The sequence below is a fragment of the Electrona antarctica genome (assembly GCF_951216825.1).
Source record: "Electrona antarctica genome assembly, contig: scaffold_57, whole genome shotgun sequence".
NCBI lineage: Eukaryota > Metazoa > Chordata > Actinopteri > Myctophiformes > Myctophidae > Electrona > Electrona antarctica.
Genome location: NW_027637144.1, coordinates 292,501 through 311,293, shown reverse-complemented (window position 1 = coordinate 311,293; position 18,793 = coordinate 292,501). Strand labels below are relative to the sequence as shown.

At 44.9% G+C, this 18,793-nt stretch overlaps 1 protein-coding gene across 1 annotated transcript in view; it reads left to right on the top strand.

Annotated features, from left to right (window-relative positions):
* Positions 1 to 18,793, top strand: part of LOC306919117 (neurexin-3a-like) — a 112,979-nt gene that overhangs the window by 79,367 nt on the left and 14,819 nt on the right. The window contains exons 14-19 of the mRNA XM_079531953.1: positions 377 to 558; positions 3,033 to 3,204; positions 9,296 to 9,385; positions 12,284 to 12,393; positions 12,606 to 12,809; positions 13,893 to 13,983. Of these exons, the coding sequence (XP_079388079.1) occupies positions 377 to 558; positions 3,033 to 3,204; positions 9,296 to 9,385; positions 12,284 to 12,393; positions 12,606 to 12,809; positions 13,893 to 13,983 (849 nt within the window). The remainder of the gene's footprint in view (positions 1 to 376; positions 559 to 3,032; positions 3,205 to 9,295; positions 9,386 to 12,283; positions 12,394 to 12,605; positions 12,810 to 13,892; positions 13,984 to 18,793) is intronic.

Genomic DNA, 18,793 nt, shown 5'->3' with positions numbered 1-18,793 from the left:
TACATTCATGCGCCCAATCGATTTATAAACACGGACGCCTTTTCCGGACGGACTGGCCGGAAGTTCATGATGTTGTGTAGCAGCTAACAATAGCCATCGAGAGTCGATCGACAACAACGGGAGACAAGAATAAATCTATCGAGACTAGCGACTGGACCGCGGAGCGCCGTCTAACACAGGATCTTTTTTCAGAAAAAGACGGGATGATTTAGATCGCGATTTATGAACGTTTTAAGATTTTCGTTTTCATCAGCTAAACAGAGGACCACCTACATCTCATCCTCTGTCATTAACCCTTCGTCGTCCTCTCTCATAGCGGGGACCACCTACATCTCATCCTTAACCCCTCGTCGTCCTCTCTCGTCCTCTCTCGTAGCGGGGACCACCTACATCTTCGGGAAGGGCGGCGGTCTCATCTCGTTCCGCTGGCCGGCCAACGAGCGCCCCAGCACCAGGACGGACCGCCTGACGGTGGGATTCAGCACCTCCCTGAAGGATGGGATCCTAGTGCGCATAGACTCCGCTCCCGGCCTGGGAGACTACCTCATGCTGCACATTGTAAGAGCCGCGCGCGTGTGTGTGTGTGTGTGTTTGTGTTGTTGTGTTTGTTGTCATGATTTGTCACAATTCGAGTTGTCTTTGTCCGCGGCGTAAACGTCTTTTTGAACGTCTTTTTGAAAAGCCTATGGAGAAAATTAACGGGGAATTCACTTCTGGGTCTTACGTCGTCATGAAAGGGGGCGGGACTGTGACGCTCTATAAGGGATAATGTCTGGCTAGGTGGTCGTTGTCGGAAGATAATTCACCGACAGGGAGTTTAACCACCGAGGTGAAGCCGAGGTGGTTAAACTCCCTGAAGGTGAATTATCTCCCTACAACGACCACCTAGCCAGACATTATCCCTTACATAAAGGAGGTGAATTATCTCCTACAACGACCACCTAGCCAGACATTATCCCTTACATAAAGGAGGTGAATTATCTCCCTACAACAACCACCTAGCCAGACATAATCCCTTACATAAAGGAGGCGAATTATCTCCCTACAACGACCACCTAGCCAGACCTTATCCCTTACATAAAGGAGGTGAATTATCTCCTACAACGACCAGCTAGCCAGACATTATCCCTTACATAAAGGAGGTGAATTATCTCCCTACAACGACCAGCTAGCCAGACATTATCCCTTACATAAAGGAGGTGAATTATCTCTCTACAACGACCACCTAGCCAGACATTATCCCTTACATAAAGGAGGTGAATTATCTCCCTACAACGACCACCTAGCCAGACATTATCCCTTACATAAAGGAGGTGAATTATCTCCCTACAACGACCAGCTAGCCAGACATTATCCCTTACATAAAGGAGTTGAATTATCTCCCTACAACGACCACCTAGCCAGACATTATCCCTTACATAAAGGAGGTGAATTATCTCCCTACAACGACCACCTAGCCAGACATTATCCCTTACATAAAGGAGGTGAATTATCTCCCTACAACGACCAGCTAGCCAGACATTATCCCTTACATAAAGGAGGTGAATTATCTCCCTACAACGACCACCTAGCCAGACATTATCCCTTACATAAAGGAGGTGAATTATCTCCCTACAACGACCACCTAGCCAGACATTATCCCTTACATAAAGGAGGTGAATTATCTCCCTACAACGACCACCTAGCCAGACATTATCCCTTACATAAAGGAGGTGAATTATCTCCCTACAACGACCACCTAGCCAGACATTATCCCTTACATAAAGGAGGTGAATTATCTCCCTACAACGACCAGCTAGCCAGACATTATCCCTTACATAAAGGAGGTGAATTATCTCCCTACAACGACCACCTAGCCAGACATTATCCCTTACATAAAGGAGGTGAATTATCTCCCTACAACGACCACCTAGCCAGACATTATCCCTTACATAAAGGAGGTGAATTATCTCCCTACAACGACCACCTAGCCAGACATTATCCCTTACATAAAGGAGGTGAATTATCTCCCTACAACGACCACCTAGCCAGACATTATCCCTTACATAAAGGAGGTGAATTATCTCCCTACAACGACCACCTAGCCAGACATTATCCCTTACATAAAGGAGGTGAATTATCTCCCTACAACGACCAGCTAGCCAGACATTATCCCTTACATAAAGGAGGTGAATTATCTCCCTACAACGACCACCTAGCCAGACATTATCCCTTACATAAAGGAGGTGAATTATCTCCCTACAACGACCACCTAGCCAGACATTATCCCTTACATAAAGGAGGTGAATTATCTCCCTACAACGACCACCTAGCCAGACATTATCCCTTACATAAAGGAGGTGAATTATCTCCCTACAACGACCACCTAGCCAGACATTATCCCTTACATAAAGGAGGTGAATTATCTCCCTACAACGACCAGCTAGCCAGACATTATCCCTTACATAAAGGAGGTGAATTATCTCCCTACAACGACCACCTAGCCAGACATTATCCCTTACATAAAGGAGGTGAATTATCTCCCTACAACGACCACCTAGCCAGACATTATCCCTTACATAAAGGAGGTGAATTATCTCCCTACAACGACCACCTAGCCAGACATTATCCCTTACATAAAGGAGGTGAATTATCTCCCTACAACGACCACCTAGCCAGACATTATCCCTTACATAAAGGAGGTGAATTATCTCCCTACAACGACCAGCTAGCCAGACATTATCCCTTACATAAAGGAGGTGAATTATCTCCCTACAACGACCACCTAGCCAGACATTATCCCTTACATAAAGGAGGTGAATTATCTCCCTACAACGACCACCTAGCCAGACATTATCCCTTACATAAAGGAGGTGAATTATCTCCCTACAACGACCACCTAGCCAGACATTATCCCTTACATAAAGGAGGTGAATTATCTCCCTACAACGACCACCTAGCCAGACATTGTTTCAGGTAAAATGTTCTATTTTTCAGCAACAAGGTAAAATGTTTTAGGTAAAATGTTTCAGGTAAAATGTTCTATTTTTCAGCAACAAGGTAAAATGGGCGTGACGTTCAACATCGGCACGGTGGACATCAGCGTCCAGGAGGGAAGCACCGCGGTGAATGATGGGAAATATCACGTGGTCAGATTCACACGCAACGGAGGAAACGCCACGCTGCAGGTCGACAACTGGAGCATCAACGAGCACTTCCCTAGTGGTAGGAACACGTATTACATCACTTCCTCCCTAGTGGTAGGAACACGTATTACATCACTTCCTCCCTAGTGGTAGGAACACGTATTACACTCCCTAGTGGTAGGAACACGTATTACATCACTTCCTCCCTAGTGGTAGGAACACGTATTACATCACTTCCTCCCTAGTGGTAGGAACACGTATTACACTCCCTAGTGGTAGGAACACGTATTACATCACTTCCTCCCTAGTGGTAGGAACACGTATTACATCACTTCCTCCCTAGTGGTAGGAACACGTATTACATCACTTCCTCCCTAGTGGTAGGAACATGTATTACATCACTTCCTCCCTAGTGGTAGGAACACGTATTACATCACTTCCTCCCTAGTGGTAGGAACATGTATTACATCACTTCCTCCCTAGTGGTAGGAACACGTATTACACTCCCTAGTGGTAGGAACACGTATTACATCACTTCCTCCCTAGTGGTAGGAACACGTATTACATCACTTCCTCCCTAGTGGTAGGAACACGTATTACATCACTTCCTCCCTAGTGGTAGGAACACGTATTACATCACTTCCTCCCTAGTGGTAGGAACACGTATTACATCACTTCCTCCCTAGTGGTAGGAACACGTATTACACTCCCTAGTGGTAGGAACATGTATTACACTCCCTAGTGGTAGAAACATGTATTACACTCCCTAGTGGTAGGAACATGTATTACACTCCCTAGTGGTAGGAACATGTATTACACTCCATAGTGGTAGAAACATGTATTACACTCCCTAGTGGTAGGAACATGTATTACACTCCCTAGTGGTAGGAACATGTATTACACTCCCTAGTGGTAGGAACATGTATTACACTCCCTAGTGGTAGAAACATGTATTACACTCCCTAGTGGTAGGAACATGTATTACACTCCCTAGTGGTAGGAACATGTATTACACTCCCTAGTGGTAGGAACATGTATTACACTCCATAGTGGTAGGAACATGTATTACACTCCCTAGTGGTAGGAACATGTATTACATCACTTCCTCCCTAGTGGTAGGAACACGTATTACATCACTTCCTCCCTAGCGGTAGGAACATGTATTACACTCCCTAGTGGTAGGAACATGTATTACATCACTTCCTCCCTAGTGGTAGGAACACGTATTACATCACTTCCTCCCTAGTGGCAAGGACTGTCTAAGAAGGACGAGACGCGAAGACAACATGGCGTCGTACGGGCGACGCCATGTTGCTCCATGGAAGGAAAGAAACATGCGCAATGGGCTATATGCAGCCAACACTTCCGTGTTCAGCTTCCTTGGTCTCAACTGCGCATGTTTCTTTCCTTCCATGGAGCACCATGGAGCAACATGGCGTCGCCCGTACGGTCTTCGCGTCCCGTCCTCTTTAGACAGTCCTTGCCTAGTGGTAGGAACATGTATTACATCACTTCCTCCCTAGTGGTAGGAACACGTATTACATCACTTCCTCCCTAGCGGTAGGAACATGTATTACATCACTTCCTCCCTAGTGGTAGGAACACGTATTACATCACTTCCTCCCTAGCGGTAGGAACATGCGTGACACATGGAGCTATAAAGGATAGAGACCGAACCGGAGCGTTAGCCCCTCCCCCAAGCTATTCATTTCAGTGGAAGTTGCTCAGTGGCGTTTTGAAGCACCCGGAAGTATAATTATAACTCAATGGCTCGAGCGAGCGGAAGTTTAGCCTAGCCTAGCCCCGGACCTCAATTTTGAGGTCCGGTGGCTTACGCACGTGACGCCATGAACGTCTGTCCACCTCCATTAAAGTTATGCAATTCCACATTTCGCCAGTAGGTAGTGGCGTCTTCAACGTTGGATAGCCTTACTGGGGGCTTGGCGTGACATCATCGTACCTGGAAGTTATGCAGGAACGCCCACTATATCACATCTATACCTATAGGCTGGGTACTGGATCACATCTATACCTATAGGCTGGGTACTGGATCACATCTATACCTATAGGCTGGGTACTGGATCACATCTATACCTATAGGCTGGGTACTGGATCACATCTAAACCTATAGGCTGGGTACTGGATCACATCTATACCTATAGGCTGGGTACTGGATCACATCTATACCTATAGGCTGGGTACTGGATCACATCTAAACCTATAGGCTGGGTACTGGATCACATCTATACCTATAGGCTGGGTACTGGATCACATCTATACCTATAGGCTGGGTACTGGATCACATCTATACCTATAGGCTGGGTACTGGATCACATCTATACCTATAGGCTGGGTACTGGATCACATCTATACCTATAGGCTGGGTACTGGATCACATCTATACCTATAGGCTGGGTACTGGATCACATCTATACCTATAGGCTGGGTACTGGATCACATCTATACCTATAGGCTGGGTACTGGATCACATCTATACCTATAGGCTGGGTACTGGATCACATCTATACCTATAGGCTGGGTACTGGATCACATCTATACCTATAGGCTGGGTACTGGATCACATCTATACCTATAGGCTGGGTACTGGATCACATCTATACCTATAGGCTGGGTACTGGATCACATCTATACCTATAGGCTGGGTACTGGATCACATCTAAACCTATAGGCTGGGTACTGGATCACATCTATACCTATAGGCGGGGTACTGGATCACATCTATACCTATAGGCTGGGTACTGGATCACATCTATACCTATAGGCTGGGTACTGGATCACATCTAAACCTATAGGCTGGGTACTGGATCACATCTATACCTATAGGCTGGGTACTGGATCACATCTATACCTATAGGCTGGGTACTGGATCACATCTATACCTATAGGCTGGGTACTGGATCACATCTATACCTATAGGCTGGGTACTGGATCACATCTATACCCATAGGCTGGGTACTGGAACACATCTAAACCTATAGGCTGGGTACTGGATCACATCTAAACCCATAGGCTGGGTACTGGATCACATCTATACCTATAGGCTGGGTACTGGATCACATCTAAACCTATAGGCTGGGTACTGGATCACAGCTATACCTATAGGCTGGGTACTGGATCACATCTATACCTATAGGCTGGGTACTGGATCACATCTAAACCTATAGGCTGGGTACTGGATCACATCTATACCTATAGGCTGGGTACTGGATCACATCTAAACCTATAGGCTGGGTACTGGATCACATCTAAACCTATAGGCTGGGTACTGGATCACATCTATACCTATAGGCTGGGTACTGGATCAAAATAAAGTCATAATGAATAAATGAAAAAAATCTGCACACCATTTGATGCTCCCAAAATATCTTTACTGGTAGGTAACGTTTCGGGCCGCAGCCCTTCCTCAGACCTTCAAGGAATGAGTAGACAACAATACATGTATATATATATATATATAGTGTGTGACGTACCACACCTGTGGCCCATCAACCATCAGTCCCAATCACCGTCACCGATCAGGTGACATATGTACAAGTCTCACAATATATTCATTGCACAAGATATACAAATAGATATATAGATATAAATTGATATACTGTACCAAAGCCCGCCCATATTGCATACCGTGTCCCGATTGGCCACACCAGTTCTCTGGTGTAGGAAATGGGCGTACAATTGAGCCTCTCCAGACCGTAATCCGCCGGCAGGCAATTTTTTTTTTGCCAACGGCTGATTCGGTCTGGCTTATTAGCCTAAGAGGCGCCTTTTGTCTACTCTAAATGCAAGTACAAAGTAGCACAACATTTTGCTGCCTCCTGCATCATGTGACATTTAGAAACCGGTGGTACGCAGGACGATTTCCAACGAGCGCTTCCAAACTCCAAACTCCAACACTCCAACACTCCAACACTCCAAACTCCAACACTCCAACACTCCAACACTCCAAACTCCAACACTCCAACACTCCAAACTCCAACACTCCTAACTCCAACACTCCTAACTCCAACACTCCAACACTCCAACACTCCAACACTCCAACACTCCAACACTCCAACACTCCAACACTCCAAACTCCAACACTCCAACACTCCAACACTCCAAACTCCAACACTCCTAACTCCAACACTCCTAACTCCAACACTCCAACACTCCAACACTCCAACACTCCAACACTCCAACACTCCAAACTCCAACACTCCAACACTCCAACACTCCAACACTCCAACACTCCAACACTCCAAACTCCAACACTCCAAACTCCAACACTCCAACACTCCAACACTCCAAACTCCAACACTCCAAACTCCAACACTCCAACACTCCAACACTCCAAACTCCAACACTCCAAACTCCAACACTCCAACACTCCAACACTCCAACACTCCAAACTCCAACACTCCAACACTCCAACACTCCAACACTCCAAACTCCAACACTCCTAACTCCAACACTCCAAACTCCAACACTCCAAACTCCAACACTCCAACACTCCAAACTCCAACACTCCAACACTCCAAACTCCAACACTCCAAACTCCAACACTCCAAACTCCAACACTCCTAACTCCAACACTCCAACACTCCAACACTCCAACACTCCAAACTCCAACACTCCAAACTCCAACACTCCTAACTCCAACACTCCAACACTCCAACACTCCAACACTCCAAACTCCAACACTCCTAACTCCAACACTCCAACACTCCAACACTCCAAACTCCTAACTCCAACACTCCAAACTCCAACACTCCAAACTCCAACACTCCAACACTCCAACACTCCAAACTCCAACACTCCAACACTCCTAACTCCAACACTCCAACACTCCAACACTCCAAACTACAACACTCCAACACTCCAACACTCCAACACTCCAACACTCCAACACTCCTAACTCCAACACTCCAAACTCCAACCTCCAAATCCAACACTCCTAACTCCAACACTCCAACACTCCAAACTCCAAACTCCAACACTCCAACACTCCAAACTCCAACACTCCAACACTCCAACACTCCAACACTCCAAACTCCAGCACTCCAACACTCCAACACTCCAACACTCCAACACTCCAACACTCCAAACTCCAACACTCCAACACTCCAAACTCCAACACTCCAACACTCCAACACTCCAACACTCCTAACTCCAACACTCCAACACTCCAACACTCCAACACTCCAACACTCCAACACTCCAACACTCCTAACTCCAACACTCCAACACTCCAACACTCCAACACTCCAACACTCCAACACTCCTAACTCCAACACTCCAACACTCCAACACTCCAACACTCCAACACTCCTAACTCCAACACTCCAAACTCCAACACTCCAACACTCCAACACTCCAACACTCCAACACTCCAACACTCCAAACTCCAACACTCCAACACTCCAACACTCCAACACTCCAACACTCCTAACTCCAACACTCCAACACTCCTAACTCCAACACTCCTAACTCCAACACTCCAACACTCCAACACTCCAACACTCCAACACTCCAACACTCCAAACTCCAACACTCCAACACTCCAACACTCCAAACTCCAACACTCCTAACTCCTAACTCCTAACTCCTAACTCCAACACTCCAACACTCCAACACTCCAACACTCCAACACTCCAACACTCCAACACTCCTAACTCCAACACTCCAACACTCCAACACTCCAACACTCCTAACTCCAACACTCCAAACTCCAACACTCCAAACTCCAACACTCCTAACTCCAACACTCCTAACTCCAACACTCCACACTCCAATACTCCAACACTCCAATACTCCAACACTCCTAACTCCAACACGCCAACACTCCTAACTCCAACACTCCAACACTCCAACACTCCTAACTCCAACACTCCTAACTCCAACACTCCTAACTCCAACACTCCAACACTCCTAACTCCAACACTCCTAACTCCAACACTCCTAACTCCAACACTCCTAACTCCAACACTCCAACACTCCTAACTCCAACACTCCTAACTCCAACACTCCTAACTCCAACACTCCTAACTCCAACACTCCTAACTCCAACACTCCATGCTGCTCAATGTTTTGCCACTCAGTCTAGATGATGGGGGCGTGTCCTGATGTGAAAATCATGCATGTGCAATACTCTCTAATGTTTCTGTTTAAAGGGAACAGTGACCTTGAACGCTACCAGATGGCCAATAAGAAGATCCCGTTCAAATACAGCCGGCCTGTGGAGGAGTGGCTTCAGGATAAAGGTACAGTACTGCATTTTAGAACCAGTGACGAAAACAACATAAAAACTAAATTAAAACTAAGCCATGATGACTAAAACTATGACTAAAACTATGACTAAAACTATGACTGAATATACTGACAATTTCGTCAAAAAATAGAAACTAGACTAAAATGTTAGGCAGGGACTAGTGGACAAGAGATCCAGTATAAGGCATTTTACACTTGGTTGCATGCTGAAAATAGCAGATCTACAAGCTCACAATTGTGAGCTTGTAGATCGGCTATTAACAGCAAGTGTAAAATCAGTCATTACGACGGCATCAAGGCCCGACAAAATAAATTTTAGTCGACTAAAATCGTATGACATTTAGTCGACTAAAACTAGACTAAACACTAAAACATTCCGGGTGACGAAAATGTGTACAAGACTAAATTAAATCTATTCAAGAGACTCTAGGACTAAAACAACACTGTTTAGACCTCTGTTCTGAGACTAGGACTAAAACAACACTGTTTAGACCTCTGTTCTGAGACTAGGACTAAAACAACACTGTTTAGACCTCTGTTCTGAGACTAGGACTAAAACAACACTGTTTAGACCTCTGTTCTGAGACTAGGACTAAAACAACACTGTTTAGACCTCTGTTCTGAATCTATTCAAGAGACTCTAGGACTAAAACAACACTGTTTAGACCTCTGTTCTGAGACTAGGACTAAAACAACACTGTTTAGACCTCTGTTCTGAGACTAGGACTAAAACAACACTGTTTAGACCTCTGTTCTGAGACTAGGACTAAAACAACACTGTTTAGACCTCTGTTCTGAGACTAGGACTAAAACAACACTGTTTAGACCTCTGTTCTGAGACTAGGACTAAAACAACACTGTTTAGACCTCTGTTCTGAGACTAGGACTAAAACAACACTGTTTAGACCTCTGTTCTGAGACTAGGACTAAAACAACACTGTTTAGACCTCTGTTCTGAATCTATTCAAGAGACTAGGACTAAAACAACACTGTTTAGACCTCTGTTCTGAATCTATTCAAGAGACTAGGACTAAAACAACACTGTTTAGACCTCTGTTCTGAATCTATTCAAGAGACTAGGACTAAAACAACACTGTTTAGACCTCTGTTCTGAATCTATTCAAGAGACTAGGACTAAAACAACACTGTTTAGACCTCTGTTCTGAATCTATTCAAGAGACTAGGACTAAAACAACACTGTTTAGACCTCTGTTCTGAGACTAGGACTAAAACAACACTGTTTAGACCTCTGTTCTGAGACTAGGACTAAAACAACACTGTTTAGACCTCTGTTCTGAGACTAGGACTAAAACAACACTGTTTAGACCTCTGTTCTGAGACTAGGACTAAAACAACACTGTTTAGACCTCTGTTCTGAGACTAGGACTAAAACAACACTGTTTAGACCTCTGTTCTGAGACTAGGACTAAAACAACACTGTTTAGACCTCTGTTCTGAGACTAGGACTAAAACAACACTGTTTAGACCTCTGTTCTGAGACTAGGACTAAAACAACACTGTTTAGACCTCTGTTCTGACGCTTCATTCATTCAAGAGACTAGGACTAAAACAACACTGTTTAGACCTCTGTTCTGACGCTGCATTCATTCATTCATTCATTCATTCATTCATTCATTCATTCATTCATTCATTCATTCATTCATTCATGTATATTTTTATATTGAAACCCTGGCTTACATTCTAGAATAAAGAAAAGGAGAAATTCTGCATGCCATTTTTAATGTTTCCAAATTAATTTATTACTAAACAGTTTTAATTTATTACCAAATACCGGTAAAAAAAAACATGTTTCGGCCTGTGTGGCCTTTGTCAGTTATACATTTTAAAATGAATGACAGCATCCATCCATCCATCCATCCATCTTCAACCGCTTATCTGTAGTCGTGTCGCGGGGGCAACAGCTCCACCAGAGAGCTCCAGACTTCCCTCTCCAGAGCAACATTGGTGACTTCCTCCTGGGGGATCCCGAGGCATTCCAAGGCCAGTGAGTCAATGTAATCCCTGGTCCTTGGTCTTCCCCGGGGTCTCCTCCCAGTGGAGATATAATCCATCTGGTCCTTGGTCTGACCCGGGGTCTCCTCCCAGTGGAGATATAATCCATCTGGTCCTTGGTCTGCCCCGGGGTCTCCTCCCAGTGGAGATATAATCCATCTGGTCCTTGGTCTGCCCCGGGGTCTCCTCCCAGTGGAGATATAATCCATCTGGTCCTTGGTCTGACCCGGGGTCTCCTCCCAGTGGAGATATAATCCATCTGGTCCTTGGTCTGCCCCGGGGTCTCCTCCCAGTGGAGATATAATCCATCTGGTCCTTGGTCTGCCCCGGGGTCTCCTCCCAGTGGAGATATAATCCATCTGGTCCTTGGTCTGCCCCGGGGTCTCCTCCCAGTGGAGATATAATCCATCTGGTCCTTGGTCTGCCCCGGGGTCTCCTCCCAGTGGAGATATAATCCATCTGGTCCTTGGTCTGCCCCGGGGTCTCCTCCCAGTGGAGATCAATCTGGTCCTTGGTCTGCCCCGGGGTCTCCTCCCAGTGGAGATATAATCCATCTGGTCCTTGGTCTGCCCCGGGGTCTCCTCCCAGTGGAGATATCATCCATCTGGTCTTTGGTTTGCCCCGGGGTCTCCTCCCAGTGGGACGTGCCTCGAGGACCTCCCTAGGGAGACGCCCGAGAGGCATCCTAACCAGATGCCCCGAAACCACCTAAGATGGCTCCTTTCCAGGCGAAGAAGCAGCGACTCTACTCCGAGTCTCTCTCGTGTGACTGAACTGCTGACATTCTAAAATGACCTTCTCCCTCAGGTCGTCAGCTGACCATCTCCAACACTCAGGCTGTGTTAATGACCTCTGACTTCTCTGACCTTTGCCCTCAGGTCGTCAGCTGACCATCTTCAACACTCAGGCTACGATCAGCGTCGGGGGAAGTGACCGTGGACGACCCTTCCAGGGACAGCTGTCCGGTCTCTACTACAACGGACTGAAGGTCAGTGATGGAAGTATCTAAGTACATTTACTCTGTACTGTAATCTATGTAAAGGTGTATGAATGTGTGTGTGAATGTGGTGAATGTAATGCACAATCTATGTAAAGGTGTGTGAATGTGTGTGTGTGAATGTGGTGAATGTAACAGTCTATGTAAAGGTGTGTGAGTGAGTTCTACTAGGTCATGTGACCCAGTGATCATGTGACCTCCAGGTGCTCAACATGGCCGCCGAGGCCAACGCCAACATCGCGGTGAACGGCAGCGTGCGGCTGGTGGGGGAGGTGCCCTCCGGAGGGGGTGGGGCCGGAGCCCGCAGCACGGCCACGCCCAACGAGCTGTCCACCACCTTCATAGAGACGACCACCACCCTGTCGACGACCACCACCCGAAAACACCGCTCCCCTCCCACTGTACAGGTAAACCACCGCCCCCCTCCCACCCTACAGGTAAACCACCGCCCCCCTCCCACTGTACAGGTAAACCACCGCTCCCCTCCCACCCTACAGGTAAACCACCACTCCCCTCCCACCCTACAGGTAAACCACCGCCCCCCTCCCACCCTACAGGTAAACCACCGCCCCCCTCCCACTGTACAGGTAAACCACCGCCCCCCTCCCACTGTACAGGTAAACCACCGCCCCCCTCCCACTGTACAGGTAAACCACCACTCCCCTCCCACTGTACAGGTAAACCACCGCCCCCCTCCCACTGTACAGGTAAACCACCGCCCCCCTCCCACTGTACAGGTAAACCACCGCCCCCCTCCCACCCTACAGGTAAACCACCGCCCCCCTCCCACTGTACAGGTAAACCACCGCCCCCCTCCCACTGTACAGGTAAACCACCGCTCCCCTCCTACTCTGCAGGTACACACACACACACACACACACACACACACACACACACACACACACACACACAAAAGAAAAAACGTGTCAAGGGCTAAATGCAGTGAGAAATAAATCTGTCAGTAAATTAGTTAAGAACACGTTAAGACTGTGATCGTCCTGTGTTGTTGCAGCACATCTTAACATGTTCAACAAAGAACATGTTAAGCACATGTTAAGAACAAAGAACATGTTAAGAACAAAGAACATGTTAAGAACAAAGAACATGTTAAGAACATGTTACAATAATATTGTATTGTATGTTGTTTCTGTGTTGTGATGTTCTGTGTGGACCTAAGGAAGACTAGCGACCGCACCAGCGGAAGCTAATGGGGATCTGAATAAAGAATAAAGAACATGTTAAGAACATGTTAAGAACAAAGAACATGTTAAGAACAAAGAACATGTTAAGAACATGTTAAGAACAAATAACATGTTAAGAACATGTTAAGAACATGTTAAGACTGATCGTTCCGTGTCGTTTCAGCACATGTTAAGAACATGTTAAGAACATGTTAAGACTGATCGTTCCGTGTCGTTTCAGCACATGTTAAGAACATGTTAAGAACATGTTAAGAACATGTTAAGACTGATCGTTCCGTGTCGTTTCAGCACACGTCGGACGACATCGTTTCGTCGGCCGAGTGTTCGAGCGACGACGAGGATCTGGAGGAGTGTGAGACCGGACATGCAGGTGGGCTAGGTTAGTTTGACTCTGTTTGCCTTTCACCCATTGGCTCCCTGCGGAGCTGCTGCTCACCCATTGGCTCCCAGAGAGCTGCTGCTCACCCATTGGCTCCCTGAGGGTCCCAAAAAGACGATAGTAATAAACATGGTCAAAGCATCGCACCCCCCCATGGCTTCACAAAGTGTAACTCCATGAGCAGAGCTAGCTAGCTACAGGCTAACCGCTAACAGGGGTTCCCAAACGATGGGCCATTTTTATGGGACGTCAGTAAAATATAAAGGTTTTTATTTTATCTTGTATGTGCTTTTCCGTGAAAAATAATATATAAATAAATAAATAAACTTTAAAGTCATAACATTTTCTAAAGATTTTCAGAAATGATCAAAGAACAAATTTATGAAAAAGAAAAAAAGACTTAAAACAAGTGCTATGAATGAGAGCATTAGGAGCTTAATTCATAATGTATTTTCGATGTTGTAAGTCCGGGTCTTTAGGAGAGGAGTTGTTTGTGGTTTGGGAACCCACTGGCTCAGCGTGCAGTCTGGGTGAAGCTAGAAAGATCGGTCAGACTCAGACTGACGCGTCGCGTGATGGTAAACTACGTCAAAGGCTTTAGACGCATCACTGGTGACAGTTTATTGAGTCGAAGGCTTTAGACACATCACTGGTGACAGTAAACACTAAAGTTCCATGTGTGTAATGAGCTACACTTGCCCATGGGGTCTTCCGAAGTGGCTAACATGCTCACCCACACGCATGCTAATTTTGCTAAGCTCTCTTTAGTGATGAGGGAATGAGAGTTAGGAACATAAATAAAAATCTCTCATAGTCAAAGTGCAAAATTAGCATGGCCGTGAGCCATGTTCTCTGCATTGATGCTTCAAAATGTATCTCTTTGTGTCTTAATTTGACTTGTTTTCTTTACTTTCTTTCCACCTTTTCTTTTGCATTTTGACACGAGATACATTTTGAGAATTTCTTACTTTTTCTTAAAGTTTCCTTTTGAAGCCAGACTGCAGTTGTTATATCTATACTAATATAAGAATAAGTAATATGTGTATATATTAAGAAGCAATTAAACAAGGGTTTACTTTCATTTTTGTCATGTTTGTTTTAATTTCTCATTTGTGTGTTTATTTTGCACATGATTCGGAGGCTTGGCTTGTTGACGACATGCAAGAGAGAACATGTTGACGACATGCAAGAGAGAACATGTTGACGACATGCAAGAGAGAACAGATATCATGGGATTTCTGTGTACATAGTTTCCGTTTTAGTTTTTTTTTGTTATACTTTGACTTTCTAGGTGAACTTTGCTATTTCTGCCGACTTTTACAATCCGGATAATTTATTAAAACGATAACGACAACGATGTGAGGATGTAGAATTTCAAATCATCATTTCCTACATGGTCTTCTTTTGAGAGAATTTGGGAATTTCCATGTGTATTTAATATTACTTTTATTGTCATAATTATTGTCATAATTGTAATGGTCTAAAAAGTATTTTATTTAAGTATTTAAATATAATAATCAAATACAATATAATGTGATTTTACTTCAAATTGTGATAGTAATTCTACTCCACATGCACCTCAGGCGCAAATATTATTATTTCTGTTTCCTCCACCATAATCACTCGCCAGCTTTAGTAAGAAGATGCTTTGGATTATTTTGTTTTACAAAACAGCTAATAAGCAATAATATGTACAGTTATTATATTACTATATATATATTACTATATATATTACTATATATATATTACTAATAATACAGCTATAAGCAATAATATGTGACCTGATTTGACTGAGAGCCTGCCATCGTGCAGCCTCCAGCTTTTCACCAGAGGAGAAAAACTAAATGTATTTATATTTTATCCAAAATTAGTTCATATCACAGGCAGACTCTTTACATACTAGAGGATGTCTGTAATAAATGAGTTAATATCACAGGCAGACTCTTCACATACTAGAGGATGTCTGTAATAAATGAGTTAATATCACAGGCAGACTCTTCACATACTAGAGCATGTCTGTAATAAGTGAGTTAATATCACAGGCAGACGCTTCACACACTAGAGGATGTCTGTAATAAGTGAGTTAATATCACAGGCAGACTCTTCACATACTAGAGCATGTCTGTAATAAGTGAGTTAATATCACAGGCAGACGCTTCACACACTAGAGGATGTCTGTAATAAGTGAGTTAATATCACAGGCAGACTCTTCACATACTAGAGGATGTCTGTAATAAATTAGTTAATATCACAGGCAGACTCTTCACATACTAGAGGATGTCTGTAATAAGTGAGTTAATATCACAGGCAGACTCTTCACATACTAGAGGATGTCTGTAATAAATTAGTTAATATCACAGGCAGACTCTTCACATACTAGAGCATGTCTGTAATAAGTGAGTTAATATCACAGGCAGACGCTTCACACACTAGAGGATGTCTGTAATAAATGAGTTAATAGCACAGGCAGACTCTTCACATACTAGAGCATGTCTGTAATAAATTAGTTAATATCACAGGCAGACTCTTCACATACAAGAACATGTCTGTAATAAGTGTCAGAGCTGAAATCGACATGTAAATATGAAATAAATGCTTAATTCTTAACTTGCCATCTACGTACCACCTTTTACGTACCAGGTTTTTTTAAAAAGGTCATTCCCAGATTCTCCCATTAGGAGGCGCTGTGCAGCAGAGACACTACCACAATCCATCCAGTCAGTCAGTCAGTCAGTCATCATGTCATGATGACGTCATGATGACATCATGATGTCTGCACAGAAATTCACACCATTCTGAACTCCTTTAACCCTGCCCCTCCCCCCCGACTGTCCACTTGACCTGTGGTCAGCTGTACGACCTTTGACCTCTGGTCAGCTGCATGCTCTGTGTTTTGTTTCTCATTTTCCGTCGCTATAGGGGGGGGGGGGGGGGGGGGGGGGGGGGAGATTCGGGGGGGGGGGAACCTTGTAGATCAAAACAAAAAGAAAGATTTTACGGGCAAAGGCCTTATATTTAAAAAAAATCACACCCATGTGAAATGAGAGGCGCTGTTGTCATCGTACATCGATTTATGTTAGCGGACATTTTGACATTGCTACATAAGGTAGCAATGTCAAAATGTTTTCCCTTCAACGTGAAGTTGGCGTTTAATGTTTTGATGTTTAATTTACGTCATAATTAGCGGAATGATCAGCTCATACTGGCATCATCTCATACTGGCCAATCAGAATGCCTGTTGCCTGTGATTGGTTGGCTGATTTTCTCGTCTACATATGACGTAAATTTTGCCTTCAATGTCAACAGCGTTTAAAGTTTTCATCGTAATTTACGTCATATTTAGCGGAATTTTGACAATTTCTCCATTCATTGTCAAATCTTGAGACGTGTGGGGCCAAAACCTGTATATAGGAGGGGCTTAAAGCTGTATATACTATATAGGAGGGGCTTAAAGCTGTATATAGGAGGGGCTTAAAGCTGTATATAGGAGGGGCTTAAAGCCGTATATAGGAGGGGCTTAAAGCTGTATATAGGAGGGGCTTAAAGCTGTATATAGGAGGGGCCTAAAGCTGTATATAGGAGGGGCCTAAAGCTGTATATAGGAGGGGCTTAAAGCTGTATATAGGAGGGGCTTAAAGCTGTATATAGGACGGGCTTAAAGCTGTATATAGGAGGGGCTTAAAGCTGTATATAGGAGGGGCTTAAAGCTGTATATAGGAGGGGCATAAAGCTGTATATAGGAGGGGCCTAAATCTGTATATAGGAGGGGCTTAAAGCTGTATATAGGAGGGGCCAAAAGCTGTATATAGGAGGGGCCTAAAGCTGTATATAGGAGGGGCCTAAAGCTGTATATAGGAGGGGCCTAAAGCTGTATATAGGAGGGGCTTAAAGCTGTATATAGGAGGGGCTTAAAGCTGTATATAGGAGGGGCCTAAAGCTGTATATAGGAGGGGCTTAAAGCTGTATATAGGAGGGGCCTAAAGCTGTATATAGGAGGGGCCTAAAGCTGTATATAGATGGGGCTTAAAAATAGAAGCCTCATTGGGCGCTGCAGTTAATTGGAGCGACCTCATTGGCCTCATTGGTTGTGACACGCCTAAGCATGGGGGCGGGGCTCCGCAGCGCTCTCCGCCAATCACCGCATGCTGTGGTAGTGGTTCTCAAAGTGTGGTCCGGGGACCCCCAGTGGTCCCTGAGGGGGTTCCAGGGGGTCCCCCAAATGATCGATAGCTAGGAGAGAAGTTACAGACCCGTAAGGGTCCATTTGGTTCCATGTGTTACACTCTCAGAGTTACAGACCTGTAAGGGTCCATTTGGTTCCATGTGTTACACTCTCAGAGTCACAGACCTGTAAGGGTCCATTTGGTCCCCAGATGGTCCCCAGGTGGTCCCCAGACCAGAGCTTGAGGACCACTCTGCTTCTGAGCCTGACTTATAAACATGGTCACAAGTCACTGGAAACGGTAGATCTCCAAGCTCACCGCCTATGACACGGTGTGAGTCAGCGTGAGCTTGCAGATCTGCTGTTTAGACATCAGGCATGATGTCATCAGGCATGATGTATTCATTACTTTATGTTTAAAACCACATGATTGTCTTTTTGTGATCACTTCAATATACTCTCTCTCTCACTCTCTCTATCTCGCTCGCTCTCTCGCTCGCTCTCTCTCTCTCTCGCTCTCGCTCTCTCTCTCTCTCTCTCTCTCTTTCTCTCTTTCTCTCTATGTCTCTCGTCCTTACATCATTAAAGTGGTTGTGTTCTCTGTGGTGAAAACTGTCTTCCAGGGGGTCCGGGGACCACCAGTGATCC